Source organism: Fukomys damarensis, unplaced genomic scaffold (assembly GCF_012274545.1).
Source record: "Fukomys damarensis isolate Sample0158 unplaced genomic scaffold, DMR_v1.0_HiC HiC_scaffold_34, whole genome shotgun sequence".
Classification (NCBI taxonomy): domain Eukaryota; kingdom Metazoa; phylum Chordata; class Mammalia; order Rodentia; family Bathyergidae; genus Fukomys; species Fukomys damarensis.
In genome coordinates, this window is record NW_022900946.1 from 10,484,287 (window position 1) to 10,502,257 (window position 17,971).

General features: G+C 46.2%; 1 protein-coding gene and 1 long non-coding RNA gene across 2 annotated transcripts in view; both read left to right on the forward strand.

Annotated features, from left to right (window-relative positions):
• LOC104852415 (acyl-coenzyme A synthetase ACSM2A, mitochondrial) overlaps window positions 1-17,942 on the forward strand; it is a 26,255-nt gene extending 8,313 nt beyond the window's left edge. The window contains exons 6-14 of the mRNA XM_010610036.3: window positions 2,673-2,829; window positions 5,861-5,940; window positions 6,146-6,269; window positions 8,013-8,093; window positions 10,291-10,392; window positions 12,596-12,723; window positions 12,830-12,929; window positions 14,005-14,124; window positions 17,644-17,942. Coding sequence (XP_010608338.1) covers window positions 2,673-2,829; window positions 5,861-5,940; window positions 6,146-6,269; window positions 8,013-8,093; window positions 10,291-10,392; window positions 12,596-12,723; window positions 12,830-12,929; window positions 14,005-14,124; window positions 17,644-17,748 — 997 coding nt within the window. The 3' untranslated portion in view covers window positions 17,749-17,942. The remainder of the gene's footprint in view (window positions 1-2,672; window positions 2,830-5,860; window positions 5,941-6,145; window positions 6,270-8,012; window positions 8,094-10,290; window positions 10,393-12,595; window positions 12,724-12,829; window positions 12,930-14,004; window positions 14,125-17,643) is intronic.
• Window positions 2,836-5,309, forward strand: LOC117284118. The gene is made up of 2 exons (XR_004515205.1): window positions 2,836-3,437; window positions 4,842-5,309. It is a non-coding gene; the product is annotated as an uncharacterized LOC117284118 (long non-coding RNA).
• Window positions 17,943-17,971: the final 29 nt, after the last annotated feature.

Below are 17,971 nucleotides of genomic sequence, written 5' to 3' on the forward strand. Positions count from 1 at the left end.
AAAAAAAAAAAAAAAAAAAAAAAAAGTCTCTTCCATGTTTTGAGCTTAGAAGGGTGAAAAGCAACATGGATTGTATTCCTTTTCCCAAAACTAATCTCTACCTTGTATTTCGTTTTGGTTTTTTGATACTGGGGATAGAACTCAGGACCTTGCACTTACAAGTCAGGAGGTGGCATGACTGAGCTAAATACCCGGCCCCTATCTAGCAGGTATTTTTTGAGGTGCTTACAGTTTGCTTTGATTCTACTCACATTCTAAGAGGGCATTCTTGTCAAATGCAAATTACTGGGCAGATTCATTGAAACAAAAGATATAATTGGATGAATTAGGTAAACTAAGATCTAACTAGGGATCTTCAGGATATTTTTCAGTAGGTCTTGTCTGTCATGTTAATTTATTATTAGAACAGGACAAATATTTTAATGCCAAAAACTTTACAAAATCTTGATTGTTCTTTCTGAGCCCATAGTATCAAAATTAAATTGGTATAAATTATTTAATAGGAGAGGTGTAGTAAACTATTTTTAAAGGACGGTAGGATAAATTACTTAAATATAACTGAGATTGCAGCCCCTCAGGATTTTTTAATATATATTTTATTGGTACATTTTAGATATACAATAGTTATATTCATCATTGGGATCTTGTACCTTTACATGACTTGTCTTGGTTCTGATTTTTTCCCCATTTCCCTAGCCTCCCTTCCCCCGTCTACCCTTCCCTATTTACAAAGACTTTGTTCCCATTTTTTTCTTTTTCTCTTATTTTTTCTCTTCCCTTTTTACCTTCCCCTACCCCTCCCATTTGCCCAACACCTTTAAACCTTTTCCTCCTATTACAAAATATCTGTGATACATTTTGGCCCTTATTTACACTTTTAGTTTATCACACCAAAGATATTTACACATATGTGTGCTACCAGTTTCACTTGAGTATGTCCTCAATGTGCATCCACTTAACTATAAATGTCTCTAGTTTCTCATTCTTTATGACTGAGTAGTAGTCCATTTTATTAAAAAGAAAAACACATCTTCTTTATCCAGTCTTTAGTTGATGAGCAGTTGGTTTTTTTCCATTACAAACTGCTCTGCTATGAACATGGGTGAGCATATATCACTGTGATATGATTCTTTCAATTCTTTTGGGAAGATACCTAGCAGGGAAATAGCTGGTCAACTGGGACTTCCAATCAAATCCTTGGTTTAAGGTATTTTCATATGGATTTCCACAATGGTAGCACCAGTCTGCACTCCCACCAACAGTGGAGAAGGGTTCCTTTCTCCCCACAGTCCCACCAGCATTTGTTATTGGTTGATTTCATGATAGCAGCCATTCTTTCTGGGGTGAGGTGGAATCTCAGTGTTGTTTTTACCTGCGTCTCTTGAATGGCCAATGATGTTGAACATTTTTCATATATTTATTTGCTGCTTTTACTTCTTTGTCTGAGAAATGTCTATTCATTTCAGATGTTCATTTCATTTTTGAAATGGGTTTATAAAATTTGGGGAAACTTTTTTTGTTGTTTTTTTTTTAGTTCTTTATATTTTCTAGATAGCAGACCTTTGTCTGAGGAACAGCAGGTAAAAATTGTTTCCCACATTGTAGGCTATCTCTTAGCTGTGTTTGTCTTTTCTCTTGCAGTGCCGAAGCTTTTTAAAAAGATGAGATCCCAGTTGTTGATTCTTTGTGCTAGTTCCCGTGCTACTGAGGATTTGTTCATAAAGTCTTTTCCTATGCCAGTGTGTCCAAGAGTTCTATCTAGCTTATCTTCCAACAAGTTTAGTGTTTCTGTTTTAATATTTAGATATTTAATCCACTTGGATTTTAGTTTAGCGCATGGTGAAAGTTAGACCCACCCATCAAGATTTGATACTAACATTCCTAATTCTCTATACAGCTAAAACTACTACTCATTTTCAGAAAAAAAATAAAAACATATACTATGATAACATACCATCCCAAGGAAATTCTTTGTGTTCAGCCTAATTCTTTATTGATTTAAGACAGGAAAACAGGCCAAATACACCCTCTACTTTTTGTACTGAGGGTTCAATTCAGGGTCTTAGCACTGAGCTACATCGACACACTTTTTTTTTTTTATTCTTTATTTCTGAGACATAATCTTGCTAAATTGCAAAGTTGCCTATGCTAGGCTCAAACGTGGGATCCTCCTGCTACAGTGCTGGGGTTACAAGCATGTACCATCATAACCAGCTGCCAAACACCTCTTATTCTGCTCTGAAGAGAGAAAGAAGACAAGTTTCACTCTATACAAAACGCTCAGCTCTGCACAGGCAGTTCATGATGCTTGGAGAAAACAGAGTCAAAGTTTTACTCAACCAAAATTGACGTTGGCAAGGCCCTTGTAAAAATGTTCATCTGGATGTCTTGTGTTAGTAAACTTTTCCTGGGTGGTTACTGCCTGTCAAATATTATAGTAGTTTGGGGGATAAAATGGAAATGAGGCCCAATTATCTGTTAACTCGTGTCTGCTAGTGTCATGCTCTCTGAACTCATGGTCTTGCCTGGTGCAGAATTCATGGACTGAGCACCTTTCTTCCCCTGCCTGCTCCCTCTTACACCCATTCCTGCTGATATACAAGCACAGGTACCCACCCACATCCCAGTGTGCACTCCCCTGTGTGCTCACGTGTTCCATCTGTGTCCCCCAGCACGTGGACAGGCCTGCAACCCTCTGACCTAATCTGGACCATATCAGACACAGGCTGGATCGTGAACATTTTGACCACGCTTCTGGATCCTTGGGCTTTGGGAGCATGCGTATTTATACATCTCTTGCCAAAGTTTGACCCACAGACCATCCTAAAGGTAAGAAAAGACCCAGTTAGCATCGTCTGGTCAGTGTGAAGCCAAATTGTGCATGGTCTAATTTACTGCTGTTGTCTTCCCTTCGTATACTTTCTGCCAAATCCCAGCCGCATGAGTGGGCAGGGGTTGGTGAACAAGATAGAAATGGCCCACAGCGTCGTGGAGCTCATGGTCTCAGAAAGGAGACAGGCACATCTGCGCGTGAAAGGAGTGTGTTCATGGCATGGGCTGTATAGGCCGTGTGTTCTCTCCGCACACATTCAGTGGGCTCTTCCTCCCAGGTCAGACATCAGATGGGTGGAGACAAGCCACATGCAAAAGGGAGGGCTCGAATATCAGAGGCGATGCCGTCTCCCTCTCCTGTGTGCGTGTATTGATGGTTCCTTTTTTATTTGCAGAATAATATAAAGTAAGTCCCTGACTTGAACATCCGAGTTGCAGACTTTCACAGATACAAATGGGCCTTGCGTTATGAACATCTGTAGATGTAGCTCCCGTGTCTGCCGGCCACTGTCACCGCGGGGCTGCCCTGTGCTCCCTGTGCAGTGCGACAGTGCACAGTAGGACAGCGATAGTGCACAGTAGGACAGCGCTCAGTCAGAGCCCAGGTATGTGGAAGCAGGAGGAAAAGCAGTGGTGACGTGGAGGGGACTGCTAGGAAGCACAAAGCAATATACATTGTATATTTGGGTCAAAAGTCTTTAAGACTCACTTTGTCCGACTTACAAATGAATCCAACTTACAGATGTTCCCCCAGAATGGAACTCGTTCTTAAGTCGAGGTCTTACTTCACAAGCTGAAGGTAAAATGCGCATAGTGCCTTCATCCCAAACGTATGGCCTGAAAACCATTTACCTAGGTTAGCTTGGCTGCATCGATAAAATCCCATAGTCCGAGCACCTTGAATCGGTGGTCCCCTACCTTCTTGGCACCAGGAACATTTCATGGAAGAGTTGTTCCACGGGACGGAAAGAAGGATGGAGGTGGGGTAATTTCAGGATGATCCGAAGGAGCAAACAACCTAGATCCCCGCATGCGCACTTCACATTAGGGTCCGTGCACCTATGAGAATCCAGGGCCGTGGACCTGGAGGAGGCAGAGCTCAGGCAGTGATGCAAGTGAGGGGAGCCGCTGTCAGTACAGAGAATGCTTCGCCTGCTTGTGCTTTCCTTGAGCTTTATTTAAATTGAATTGGACCATACGTTTATGTGACCAGCTTCTCTCATGCACTGTGTGAGATTAGTCTGTACTGTTGCATTGTTGGAAGTTTGCTCCTTCTCATTGCTGTGTAGTACTCCATTTTAGCAATCCATCTGTTTCTTTCTCATCCTATCACAGATAGGCATTGGGTGACCTTCCGTTGGGGGCTGCTCTCTAGGATGAATTCTGAAAGACACAGAGCACTTTTTTCCTCTTAAGTGTAATCCACAAACTGTAGCTCTTCACTCCTGTGGAGTAACAAGCAATAAAAATGGCCTCGTTCTGCTTGCAAGATGCAACCCACATCAGACTCCAGTTATGGCGAGGGGTTGGGCCATCACCTTCCTGGGCCCACAGATCTCTGTGGCAGTGGATGGCCCAGGTACATCTCCATTTGGCTGCAACACAGGCCCGAAGTCAAAAAGTTGGGCATGGTCTGGGATCTCTCAGGAGAGTCCCTTCAAATGATACTGTTACGCTCTGCTACTTTCCCAAAAGAATTAAACTGGCTTTTGTTGAGTTCCACAAACAAAATGTAAGCAAAAACCAAGCACAAAGCTTTATAAACAAAACAAAAGATGGAAACAACTGAAAAAATTATAAAGTCCGTTCATAAAAGACAGACTGGTGGTGTGGGAGAAAATGACCAAGGAGAGTGAGAAGTTCAGCAGGTAAGAAGGTAATTGCGAGTTGAGCTTCCTGTAGGGCAAAGTGATGGAGGGTATCGGGTGATTTTCAGAGGTCAGGCTAGCTCACCGAGCTCCCTCGAAGGAGATGGCCACACAGTGGTCTTGTGTCGATGTTTTTTGTAGGCATTTTGCTGAAACCACTCTATTGGACTCTGGCAGAAAGCACACCCTGGCATGAGTGTGGTGGGGACACACTGCAAATATTGATTCTGCCACCTGCTGGCTATGTGACCTCGAACAAGTTACTGAACTCTCAAGTCACAGTTTTCCCTCCATAAAATTGCGATGGTAATACAATCATTAGTAGGTTACCGTGGGAATTCACTGACGTAATACAGGGCGTGGCAAGTGCTCCATTGCAGTCCTTTTCTGTAGCATTTCTTTTGAAATGTCTATACATACTTTTAACTCCCCAAAGCCCTTTTTGCCTCAGTTCTCCCCCAGAAATATTACAGCTGGAGATACTCTATTATAAAGCTGATTGCAAGCCAGGCCTGGAGACACAGGCTTGGAATCCCACCCTTTGAGACGGCAGGAAGACTGCAAGTTTGAGCCCACCCTGGGCAACTTAGTAAGTCTCAAAATAAAAAGCAGTAAGATGGGTTATGTACATGTACCAACCCCCCACATGTAATGTAATCGTCATATACTGCAAAGATGTACCAAAAAATAAATAAATACAATAAAGCAAAAGTACTGGGATGTGGCTCAGTGTGAAGGTCCTGGGTTCAATTCCCAGTACCTAAGAGTTGGCGGAAAGGGGGTACTTTTTCCGGAAGGTTCACAAGTTGGCCAAGATCATGGAGCTAATTTGTATGAGCATCTGCTACTCCCTTGATGACTGGAGGGACGTGTCTATGACAGCAAGTCACATGCGCAGTCAACTGGGATTTCACTGAAAGGTTCCAAATTAGTCCTAGCCCATTTTGCTTTAATGATAGGTATTGGTTTCTCTGTTAATTGTGTCCTGAGGTTGTGTGGGAATTGTAAGGTTCATTTAGACTCCAATCAATGCAGAAGAAATCTACGATTCCAATCTGGACCTCAGTACCCCCATGGCTCATGACTGTACCCACTGTACCTACAGGTAAGTTGGGCACCTGCCCCGGTGACCGGTGTCTCACCTGTCTCTGTCCCTCCAGGTGCTGTCCAGCTATCCCATCAACAGCATGGTGGGTGCCCCCCTTGTTTACCGGATGTTGCTACAACAGGACCTTTCCAGGTGATGAGGCTGGGGGGTGGGTAGGAGCCACTAGGCCCACCCCAGGCCTCCCTCACATACAGACATCACGTTTGTCTGACCCTCTGAACATGAATGTCCTAGGAGGCCAGCTCCCCCCTCAAAGCGCCCAGAACCCAGCTCCAGCCCTAGGAAGCCTTTGGTTCCTGGCAGGCTGAGGCATAACACCTCTGTCTCTCTTCTCCAGTTATAAATTCCCCCACCTAAAGCACTGCTTCACTGGAGGGGAAACCCTGCTTCCAGACACTCTGCAGAACTGGAAGGCCCAGACAGGAGTGGACATCCGAGAATTCTACGGCCAGACAGAGACGGTATCTGTTCCTTGGGAACTGCGGGCCGGGCACACCTGGTGGGAGGTCATTTGGATGATAAGCATGTTAGTCACTTTTTGTCATTCACATATTGGATAAGCATTTATTGAGCATCTACTATGGGAACAAAACATGGCAAAGCTCCTTCCTTTGTGGAAACTGCATTGCATTAGAAGGAAAAAAAAAACCCAATAAATTAAGAAACAGATGACCTGGCAGGTGGTAGAAAGAGCTATGGAAATAGTCAAGCAAGTGAAGTAGGGGAAGGGGCTGGGGTCTTACTCCATTTCCTGTTTGTAGACTAGAATAGCCAAGGATGAGTCATTTATGAGGAAAAGTGGTCTAATTTGACCCATGACTGTGCAGGCTGGAAATTCTACACCTGATCACAACTGGGTGGCTACACCTAATGCCAGACTTACACTGCTTCAACTCACGGTGGAAAGAAGAGGGGAAAGAGGCAGGACACAGGGGAGCCTTGCTTTCTAATGGCTCATTTTCGTGGTAACTGATCCAGCTCTGAGAAAACAAGAACTCCTTCCCACTAGAGTGACCTTAATCCCTCTTCCTGACGTAATCGCCTCTTCAAGGCTCCACTGCTCCACACCACCACAAGGACAATCAAACTTCCACATGAGTTTCAGCGGGGACAAGTGTATTCAAACCAAGGAAGCTGGCGATTCAGATGTGGGGTCAGGAAAGTCCTCTGTGCCAGCGTCACGACACCTGAGGTGACCGGTCATGCCAGGGACTGTACTCAGCAGCTCAGACTGAAGCTAGGAGTAGAGAGAAGAGCCCAGTGGAGCCTTTCCTCCCTGCCCAGCTGTCCTCTTGGAACTCTTGGGGGACCCGAGTTCATGCTGGGTTCGCAGTGCCCTGTACTTTACTCCTTATCAAGCGCGCCAGGTAGACTCCACCGTCTCCCGCTTTCCTGGTACCGCTCACGTGAGTTCCCAACTCTCCGGCCTCCTTCTCTCTGCTCCCTAACCTGACAGCCTCCTGCACTTGGGGCTCTCCTAGCAGAGCTGCTGCTGATGGCAGGGCTATGAGGTGGGACAGTCAGAAGAGCTTTGCAAACATGGCTGAGGACAGTGGGGTGTGGCGAGTGTGCCCCAGCGAGCACTGCAGCCACGGTGGGGCGGGGAGGTGTGCTGGACTCCAGCAGGGCCCATCTGGGGATTCAACAGAATTGGCCCTCGGGACACAATTTAAGAAGCATCTTTTAGGCCTTACACACTGCTGACCAGTAGTTACATCTATTTACAAACTTTAACAGACACTTAATATTCATAATGATCACACACACTTATAGGGTACAGTGTGATGTTTGAAATCATCCACACAAAGTGTCAAGATCGGGGTTTTGACGTATCCATTGTCTTTAGCATTTCTCATTCCCTCACGCTGGGAAAATTCTTTCTTCTAGCTACTTTGATGTGCAGTAAATTAGTGTCAGTGGCGGCTGCCCTGCCATGTATAGAACACTAGGACTTACTCCTCCTAACCGTATTTTTATAATGCAGTTGTTGGTTCCTCTTCTGTTGCTTTCTGAACAAATATTTAGTACGGGCCCTGGGATTGGGGTTCCAGGAAAAGGGGTGAGCCGGGGTATGAGGTGGGAAGTAGCCTCCAGATGTGAGCCCACTCAGGCGGTGCCAAGGACTGCATGACTGAATCCTTCTTTTTTCCCATGACTTCATGCTTCCTCCTGAGGTTTGCTGATCTGCCTGTCGCTTTCCACAGGGGCTGACCTGCAGAGTTTCCAGCACAATGACCATCAAGCCAGGCTACCTGGGGACGGCCATTCCCCACTATGATGTGCAGGTCTGTTGGGAGCGCCAGACAGCAGGCGGAAAGAGAGAAAACACCAATTGCTAGTCATTCATGCATTTCATTGTTTGTTGAATTAGAATAATGGAAAGTAGAGATAGTCAATTATTTTTAAAGGCAGAAGGAGGTTAGAAGGAAACCAGGGAGGGAGGAGGAAAGAAAGGAAAGGGGGAAACTATATTCTTATCATCCAGAGAGAAGCGCTATGCTTATGTAACAAATTGGCTAGATATATACGCTTTAAAAACAACAATATGGCTGTGTCTTAACATGACATTTTGTAACTCGCATATCTTATTTGATAACCTTGGGCGCCACCTTTCCAGGTGGATCAGTGCCAATGCACGGCATGAATTTGAATGACTAAACAGTAGTAAGCAGGGTGACTCCACTGGTCTTTAAGTGGTTGTTTAAGCTGATGGATGGAGTTCAAATTTTCACTGGTTAAAGCTCTGTTCCCTTCCTTGTTATTTCTTTGGACCGAATCCCAAGAACTAAAATTTGTGTTTGTGCATCTACGATGATGCGTGTCCTTCTGCAGCAGAAGTGTGATCGTTCATCGACACTCTGTTCAGAATCATGACATCATCTGTCGCTCTGTGTATCGGTCACCTTTCCCTTCGATGTGACCAAATACCTGCCACCGCAAGCCAAAGGAGGAGAGGTTTATGAGTTCATGGTCAGCCAGGTCCCCAGCAGGAGCATCACGGCGGAAGGGCGTGGCGCAGGAGCAGAGTGGAGGGAACCGCACTAGAGAGAAAAGGGCCAGGGCCAGATGCGGAGGCCACGCCTGCCCATCCCTTCGGACACGCCCATCAGGGTGCTTTACTAATCCTCCCGGTGGCTCCCAAGCCCAACCTCTTGTCAGTTATCTGTCACACCCTGCTCACTCTCACAGCCATTTTACACAACCGCCTTGTAGAATCCTGTCGCTGCTGTAAAAAGCCTGTGAAATCAGCTGCCAGAAGCTCTGTTTTACAAACAGAGAGAGAGAGAGAGAGAGAGAGAGTGAGCTTAAGTAGTTCAAGGTCAAACAGTAAGACCACAGATCGTGCCTCTGGATCTTTCTGATTTTCAAGTCCGCAGGTGAAGTGGGCCACAGGGGGGAGGTACTTATCCCTTCAAAGCTTCTAGAGGCAGAAGTACCTCCCCAGCATTCGAGAGATGCAGATGAAAACAACACTGAGATTCCACCTCACCCCACAGAGAATGGCTGCTCTCAAGAAATCAACCAATAACAAATATTGGCGGGGTTGTGAGGAGAAAGGAACCCTTCTCCATTGTTCGTGGGAGTGCAGACTGGTGCAACCACTATGGAAATCAATATGGAGATACCTCAGAGAGCTTGGACTGGAGGTTCCATTTGACCCAGCCATCCCTCTTCTGGGTATCTTTCCAAAAGAATTAAAAGAATCATATCACAGTGATACATTCGCACCTACGTTTATAGTGGCACAGTTTGTAATAGCTAAAACTTTTAAACAGCCCATTGGCCCAACAGTTGGAAACTGGATAAAGAAGATGTGGTTTTTCTATAAAATGGAATACTACTCAGCCATAAAGAATGAGGAGTTAGAGTCAGTCATAGGAAAATGGATACATATTGAGGATATACTCCCAAGTGAAATACATAAGTCACACATGTGTAAATACCGAATAGTTTCTCTGGTGTGAAAAACTATAATAGTACACAAGATCATAATGAGATAATTAACAATGTGAAATAGGAAGAAAAGGGCTAAAGGTATAGGGGAAGTGGGAAGGGTAGGGGAAACGGAATAAGGGAAAAGAAAAAATATGAAAATAAAGTGTAAATGGAGGGAGAGGAGGGTGAAGGGAGGGCAGGGACAGGGGGAAAAAATGAGAACCAAGACCTGTCATGTAAAGGTACAAGGTCCCAGGGATGAATGTAACTGTACTGTATACCTAGAATGTACTAATAAACTCAATAAAAAGAAAAAAAAAACCAAGTACCTCCCCAGGCCCATCTGGTCCAGTCTCCATAAGGGGCTTCCCCATTGGACCCCAGCAGTGGACCAGAGCAGTGAATTAACCCTCTGCGCTTTCCCTGGCTCCTGGCTCCTGTTCACAGTCTCCTCTAGAGGGACAGATGTTCCATTTGGCCAGCTCGGCTCTCTCACACCGCCTCTCCTGTTCTGTGGCTCACTCTCCCCATGTGCTTCTTCCTCAGGTCATAGATGATGAGGGCAGAGTCCTGCCCCCGGGCACAGAAGGAGACATAGCCATCCGGGTCAAGCCCGTCAAGCCTGTGGGCATCTTCTCTGGCTACGTGGTGAGAACCTGACCCCTGTTCCCTGTGGGCATGGCAGGCGCCAAATGGGGTGAGGGGTTCCCAAAGTCCTGAGCCTCCCAAGAGGCACTGGCCACACTTGGGAACAGAGTACCCAGTGTCCAAGAAGGGCCACTTATTTGACACAGGAGTGAAGACTGGCTGCTGGAGGCGTCCGGTCTCCAGACCCCTGGGAAGCTTGGGGTATAATCAAGTACACAGTGAATGTTTACATTTTAAAATTGTGTTGCAGTGAAAGGCACATTAATGCCGCTGAAAATACTCCTCCTTGCTTTAAATACACGTATCCACCATTCCTGCCAGTTTCTGAACCAGTTCTGGAACTCCTCTTTCGTGTCTTTAGTTGTGCTGACACGGCCGCCTTGATGTTCTGAATTAATTCAAAATTTTTACCTTTCATGCTTATTTTGACTTTGGGGAAGAGGTGGAAATTACACAGTGCCAGATCCAGTGCCTAAGTGGAAGAAGGACCCACTAATATTTTTACTAGGCTGCCTTCCTGTTGGATGGCACTGGGCAGCAGCATTCACCACAGTGGTGAATCACACCTTGTAAAGACACATACGAAAGGAGACTTTCGGAGCTGCTCCAGAAAGTGGCAAGCGTGAAGGGGTAAGTGGGTTCAAAGTGAGGGGGATGGCTCTGCAGGAAATTCACGGCCATGTGTCTTTCACTGTAATAAACCTCTATTAATTGAAACATTCACCGTGCTTTTCACTCATACTACGCACGTATAGATGATCCTTGAGTCGCCAACCTACTGAGCAGGTAAGAATGGCAAAGCCAGAAACGCCAAGACTCACTCACACCTGTGGCTCTTTGGAAGTGGCAGGTAGACCCCACACATGCGCCTTCTGACCCCCAAGGTAATTAACTGATAAAAGAATAAGTACAGTAAGTCCAGTAATAGCAGTTTCTGCCATTTATCTTATATGTACTTCAAAACAAGCACGGTCCGGAAGCACCTCACAAACATTAAACTCACGGCCACCCTGTGGACCCTTCATAGCCACTGTGCCCAATTTCAGACTCCGCTCACCATTTCCTGGGTGGTCTGGGGTGAGTTACTGACCTCTTGTGCCTCATTCCCTCATCTGTAAATTGAGCAACAACTATAGATGTGTGACGACACCGATACTGTGAGGCCTTAGTGTTTGCTGCATCCAAATGTGTTAAATAAAAGATCCCACCGGGGATTTAGCTCAGTGGTTCCGCCGCCTGCCTCGCAAGCACAAGGACCGGAGTTTGATTCCTGGTACAAAAGAAAAAAAAAGATTCCAATCCATCCAAATTGTTGTTCGGAGGCTCTGCAGTCAGGGCCAACCACACAGAGCACTTCTCCAGGCATTTTCTGTGTGCTGTGTCAGTCTGTCCTCACTTGTTAGTAAGGGAGCTAGGTACAGATTTTCCCCACTTGACAGAGAAGGAAACAGACTCAGGCAAGGGACAGAGCAACTTAAAGCCACTAAGCCAGTACCAGTGGTGGCTGCACAGTGACGGTGGAAAAGAAGGCTAAGTGAGTGGTGAAGCAAGCTGGCTTCCGGTCTTAGCTCTACTGCCTGCAGTCACTGTTTGGCCTTAGACAAGCCTCTTGCCCTCTCTGGTCTTCATTAGCCTTCCATTCCCAGGGAGGGGGCCAGGCTAAGATGTCCCCAGGACGCCCTCTAATGCAGTCACTGAGCATACAGTCGGGAGGCCAGGCCCCAGGAAGGCACAGACAAGGGGCAGCCTTTCTAGCAGGCCCAGCTGGGGGCCTCCGCTGAATGGAGGGCCCAGGCTTTGTAGAGGAGCACACAACGGGTGGGGACCTGCAGGGTTGCCAGTCTGTCTCTGGAGTGTCTAATAAAGAAGACAGGACAGAGTACACAGTCAGCCTGACAGCCCTGAACGTGTCATGGAACAGAATCAGTTTGGGGAAATGCCCAGAGCACAGATGAACGGATACATCGGAATCATCCATCAGACAACAGCCAGGGGTTTGAACAAGAAGCCTTAGGTGGAATGGCTGAATAAAGAAGAAAGATCCAGTTTGACCTGGGACCTAAGGTTGCCAAGTGTAGGGTGGGTTCACCACGTTCGGTGGCTCAGTTTGCAAACTGTACAACCCACACGCTGTTCGTGGTGGCCCTGGGGCAGGGGATCTGGGCTTTCAATGGGCAGTGATTTATCTTCCTGTGGTCACCAGGACAATCCCAAGAAGACAGCGGCCAACATTCGAGGGGATTTTTGGCTCCTAGGAGACCGGGGAATAAAGGACCAAGATGGATATTTCCAGTTCCTGGGACGGGCTGATGACATCATCAACTCCAGCGGGTGAGCGTGGTTCTGGCTGGGACTCTGGACCTTCGCTGTGAGTCACTGTGTACCCTGGGGGCGGCCCCGGCATGGGTGTCTTTTCTGAAGGACGACTTCTTTGCAGGTACCGGATCGGGCCCTCAGAGGTGGAGAACGCACTGACAGAACACCCCGCAGTGGCCGAGGTGGCAGTGGTCAGCAGCCCCGACCCCGTGCGGGGAGAGGTGAGCAGATTCAGCAGCCAGGGGAGACAGTTAAGACACACACGGGGGCTGGACAACCAAGGCCTAGGTGTAGACCCTGCCACTTGCAGCTGTGACTTCAGGCGAGCTTCTTGGCCTCTGCTCCTTAGTACCCCCGTCTGTAGGATGAGGGGCTGTTGCAAGTATTAGACTCGTTAAGATTTGCAAAGTTCCTGGGACAAGGCCTAGCATGTCCTCAGCACCATTTAAGATCTGTGACTTTGGTCTGCAGAGATTCTGTCCTGCTGCTTGGGTCTGAATCTGATTCCTGCCCTGGAGAACAGAGAAGGGATTTGACGTAAGGCACAGAGCCCCTGAGCCCTGAGGTTCGCAGGGAGACCAACTCCTATAATACAGGACTATATGAACAGATGCCAGGGGAGTCTAACAGAGCTCAGTGCAGTGGTGGCCAACCTATGGCATGCGTGCCGTGGTGAGCTACTTGTTGTCATTGAAAGATCTAGAAGGTTCGCCACCCCTGGCTTAGTGTATGTGTGGAGAAGGCCGTGGCGGGAGGTAGGAGCCAACTTCCCAGCACAGTGCAACAAGGCATGAATCTGGCAGTGCCCTGCATCTCACCAGTATGGGGTAGGTCATGTGGGAGCCACTGGGCAGGCAGGGCAAAGGGAAACCTACTGAGCTTTAAGCTAAACCCTGCTGCCTATGATTTTATTTCATTTGCTGTGAAATAAAATATGACAACTCTATACCCATTATAAAGATGGGCAATCTGAAGTTTGGATAAGGGAAACAAGACATTTAGGGTCATATCTTACTCTCTCTTCTCTTCCTGTACCTACTTTCTCCCCTTTAGGCTTTTTGTCCCTAGGGCTTGAGCCTGGCCTGCTCCTACAATTCTACCTTCTCTCCCATAAATGTCTTGAGAGAGAGAGCTGTCCCCAGTCTTTTCTTTCCCCTTAGCCCAGTATGGGAGGTCCAGTTGAGGGGACGGAGAGATGGTGGCTGTGGAGGACATTTCCGTGCTGATTCTGCAGTTTCCCAGAAGGTGACGAAGTTCTCCAATCCTCTCTCCCTGGCCCCTAACATCCCACTGTAGGTGGTGAAGGCCTTTGTGGTGCTGACGCCACAATTCCTGTCCCATGACAAGGACCAGCTCACCAGGGAACTGCAGCAGCATGTGAAGTCAGTGACAGCCCCATACAAGTACCCCAGGAAGGTAAGGCCACTGGGCTGCCACATCCACTGCCGCTCACGGGGAAGGAGAGATGATCTCCTGTCATGTTTCTCTTCTTTAGCCTAAAACCAAGGCCAATAATTCCAAAGTGCTTCCTGACCATGACCAAGAAGACCCGAAAGATAATCTTACAACTGCTTTTTATTTATTTATTTTTATTTTTTTCTGGTACTAAGAATTGAAGCCAGGGCCTTCTCACTGAGCTAAGTCCCATCCTTTTTTTATTTTTTATTTTAAAACAAGGTCTTGCTAAATCACTAAATCGCCCAGATGGGGCTCAAATTTGAGATTCTTCTGCCTCAGCCTCCCAGACTGTTGGGATAACAGCCATGGGCTGCTACACCCAGCTCAACAACTGCCTTGAAGCCTGACTAAGCATGTCAGCTTTGACTCTGAATTAAAAGTTGAAGGCTGTCATGAGAGCAAGTTCTAGGTGAAACCTGGCTTTTCTCACACTCTACCTAGGCATCTTGCTACACTATTTAGGATTATACAGCTCTCATTTGAGAATGACAAAAATCTGGTTTGAAATACATTGCTCACACAACTGACAAGCTTGCACTGAGGCTGGCCCTTGGCCTTTGTATGACATGAACAGAGATGTCTCTTTCACACCTTGACTTTCCTTCTTCTGTACTGGCTTCATGACTTGTAATTCTCTCCCACTGAGGTTCCAGCAGCTCCAAATACACATTGTTAGCAGTTTTGTACAGTCCACTAGAAAAAGCCCATGTATTTACCCAAATACCCCAGCAAAAGTGTTTGGGTTGATTCTTATTGGACGAACTAAAGTCATGTGCCCATCACTGAACCAATCATGTAACCAGGAAAATGGGATCCTCTAATTGGCCAATTCCAGGTCATGTGGTCACCCTTGCTGAAATTGCGGAAAGTATGGGAAATAGAGGGCTGCCCAAGATGTGGACTGAGTGAGCAAGAGGTAGCTCCTCACAGAAAGATTGAAGTGCTCTTACCAGAAAAGGCAAAAAGCATTGACTGTAATAGACTTATTTTTCCTCTGGGGTGGGAACTGAGGTGTGGAAGGTGATATGGTAGGAGAACCCAGTTTTTGGATTTGAGTATAACATAAGCGCTTGTTCCTGGGAAAGAGAAAAGAAGTATGTTTTGAGTCTGAAGTAGGAGGCTAAAGCAACCACAGCAAGCTGAAGGCCTCTTAGATTCCTAAATGGTTGGGCTGCCCACTAGCCTTTCCTTAGAGCAGTCTACTTGTCTCAACTGAGTTCCTGAGAAACATTCCCCAGGGGAGGAAGTTAGCATGGTAACGAAGTGCTGGGGGTCAGCACCTGGGAAGGGTGGGGAAGGGCCAGGCAGAAGTTGAGGTTGCCCTGTGATTCAGTCCCAGTGAGGACCTCACTCAGCCCGGTGGGGAGCTCTGAAACTGGGGCCTTTAGGAGCTGTCCTGAGTCAGAATGAGGAGGAGAAGAAGCCTAGCTATTGTCCCAGGTAGATCAGACAAAGATGCCGGCTGCCCTAGGAAGGGGCGGTGACCCTCGGCACCCTTAGCTGAGGCAATTCCAAGAGCGTGCGGTGATGAGTCATGAGTCCTTCATCCTTGCTGTGTCTCACCTGTATATCAGAGTCCACCTTGAGGACTTTCAGCCTCACACTGAGGGGAAGGCGGTGTAACACAGGCTCAGAAATCACACCACTAGGTTCAAAGTCCACTTCCACCATTTGGTGACTCAGTAACTTCTCTGTTCTTTGTTTGTGAAATAGGGATAATAGCCCTTCACAGGTTGTTAAGAATGACTTAAGCTAGGCATTTAGCTCAGTGGTGCCACAGCCTGCCTCGCAAGCACAATTGTGGTCCTGAGTTCAATCCCCGGTACTAAAAATATGAAACAAACAAAAAAGAATGAGTAGGTATTTGTAAGGTGTCTGGCATACAGAAGAATAATAGGAACACAATGAATAATTAATAAATATTTGACAAAGGAGACCAGAAATTCTGTCACACCAAGCATAGGACTTTTGAGTTGTAACTGATTATTTTGGAAGGTCCAGTGAGGAACCCTACCGCATAGTGTGCAGTTTGGGCGTTGCTCAAGTGCTGAGACACTCTTTTTTCACAAGTCTTTCCTCTAGAATTCCCAGGCAGCAAGTTCATTTACCTTTCCCCTCCTTCCACCAACCTTACCCACCTCTGGTCCCTTCTTCCTGATGCCTGAGTAGCTTAAAACCTGGGTCTCCCCTGTGGCTTCTTTCTACTCTCTGTCCCCTACAGGGCCCAAATGGTTCATATTTTAGATCATATAGTCAAGGTGGCTCTTTTAATGCCAGAGCAGCCAGAGACAATACAATAATCCACCCTTATCCACAAGGGAGCTATGCAAAGCCTCCCAGTGGATTCCCAAATCCCACATATACAGTACTATATTTTTTCCTATACATACATAGCTAAGGTAAAGTTTAATTTATAATTTAGAGATAATAAGAAGCTAATAATAATGTAAGGCAGTTATAACAATCTATAGTATGAATTTAAACTTATGAGTTACTTCTGAAATTCCCCATTTAATATTTTCAAATCATAGTTGACCACAGAAATCAAAGCTGTAGATAAGGAGAGACAGCTGTGTCCAAATCAGTAAGTGTGACTATGTTTCAATTAAACTATTTACAAGAATAGGGTGCAAACTGTGTTTTGCTCACAGGCCATAGTTTGCTAAGCCCTTAAGGAGAAACTCTCATATCAGCTACTTAGAACATCATTTTCTATATCAATATCCCTATCATTATTTTTATTAAACCCCCAAAATCTACTCATGGGCCAAATCCATGGCCAACTGAGCCGTATAGCTAGAAGCCTCAGTGAAATAACTTCATCTGTCCCTTAGAATGCAGGGATTTCAGAAATGGGAGGTAGAGCTCCACTTCAGACATTTCTTATAACAGGTGAGGATAGTGAAATTCATAAGATTTTGTAGTTTGGACACAGGCTTATCAGTGGAAATTGCTGAAATGAAATTCAACTACTGAGATTGAGACTCAACTGAAATGAGATTCAACTGAGCTAACTTATAGCTGTCTACTCTCTCTAGTCCAGATAAATAAACATAGTTAACACTTGTGAATGCTTCTGCCTTGTGGGAAACTCAGCACTCGTACTCTTGTTCAAGCCCCACATCAACCTATTGAGTTGTGATTATTGTCGTTTACTTTGTGGGGGAACTGAGGCATAGAAAAGCTAAGTATTTGTCCAAAACCAGGTACAGTGGGGACTGAAATCTATAAGGCCAGATGTCAGAGCTCATTGTCATGTGCATTTTGTTGTTTCTCCTCTGTCCAAGAGCATGTTAAAGATGAGTACATTAGACTTTTATGCCCGGCTTTAGCTGGCCTCTTCTGGTCCCTGTCCCAGGCACTTTCTAAGGCTTCCATCCTTCCTCATCCAGAGCCTCCAGACTTAAAACCTTCCCTTCACCCCCAGAGGCTCTTCTGAAAAATCCAACCCCACTGTCATCTAATTTTTTCCAACAGCTGGAGTTTGTCTTGGACCTACCCAAGACCGTTACAGGGAAAATCTCCCGAGAAAAGCTTCGAGCCACGGAGTGGAAGACGTCCAGGAAACCCCAGGCCCAGTGAGACTCTGGAGGCTGTCTTGGGAGTTCCCTTCATCATCCCCTTTTCTTTCCCTTTGGGTTCTCAGCCTTCCTGTGAGGATGCGATTTTTCATCACAAGGGATGCATGTAACTTTTGTCTTTCCTTGGTCATTAGCCCAAAACCTTGCCATGTAAAATGTTGTAAGAAGAAAAGGGAGAGGAAGGACAGAGAGAGAGAGAGAGAGAGAGAGAGAGAGAGAGAGAG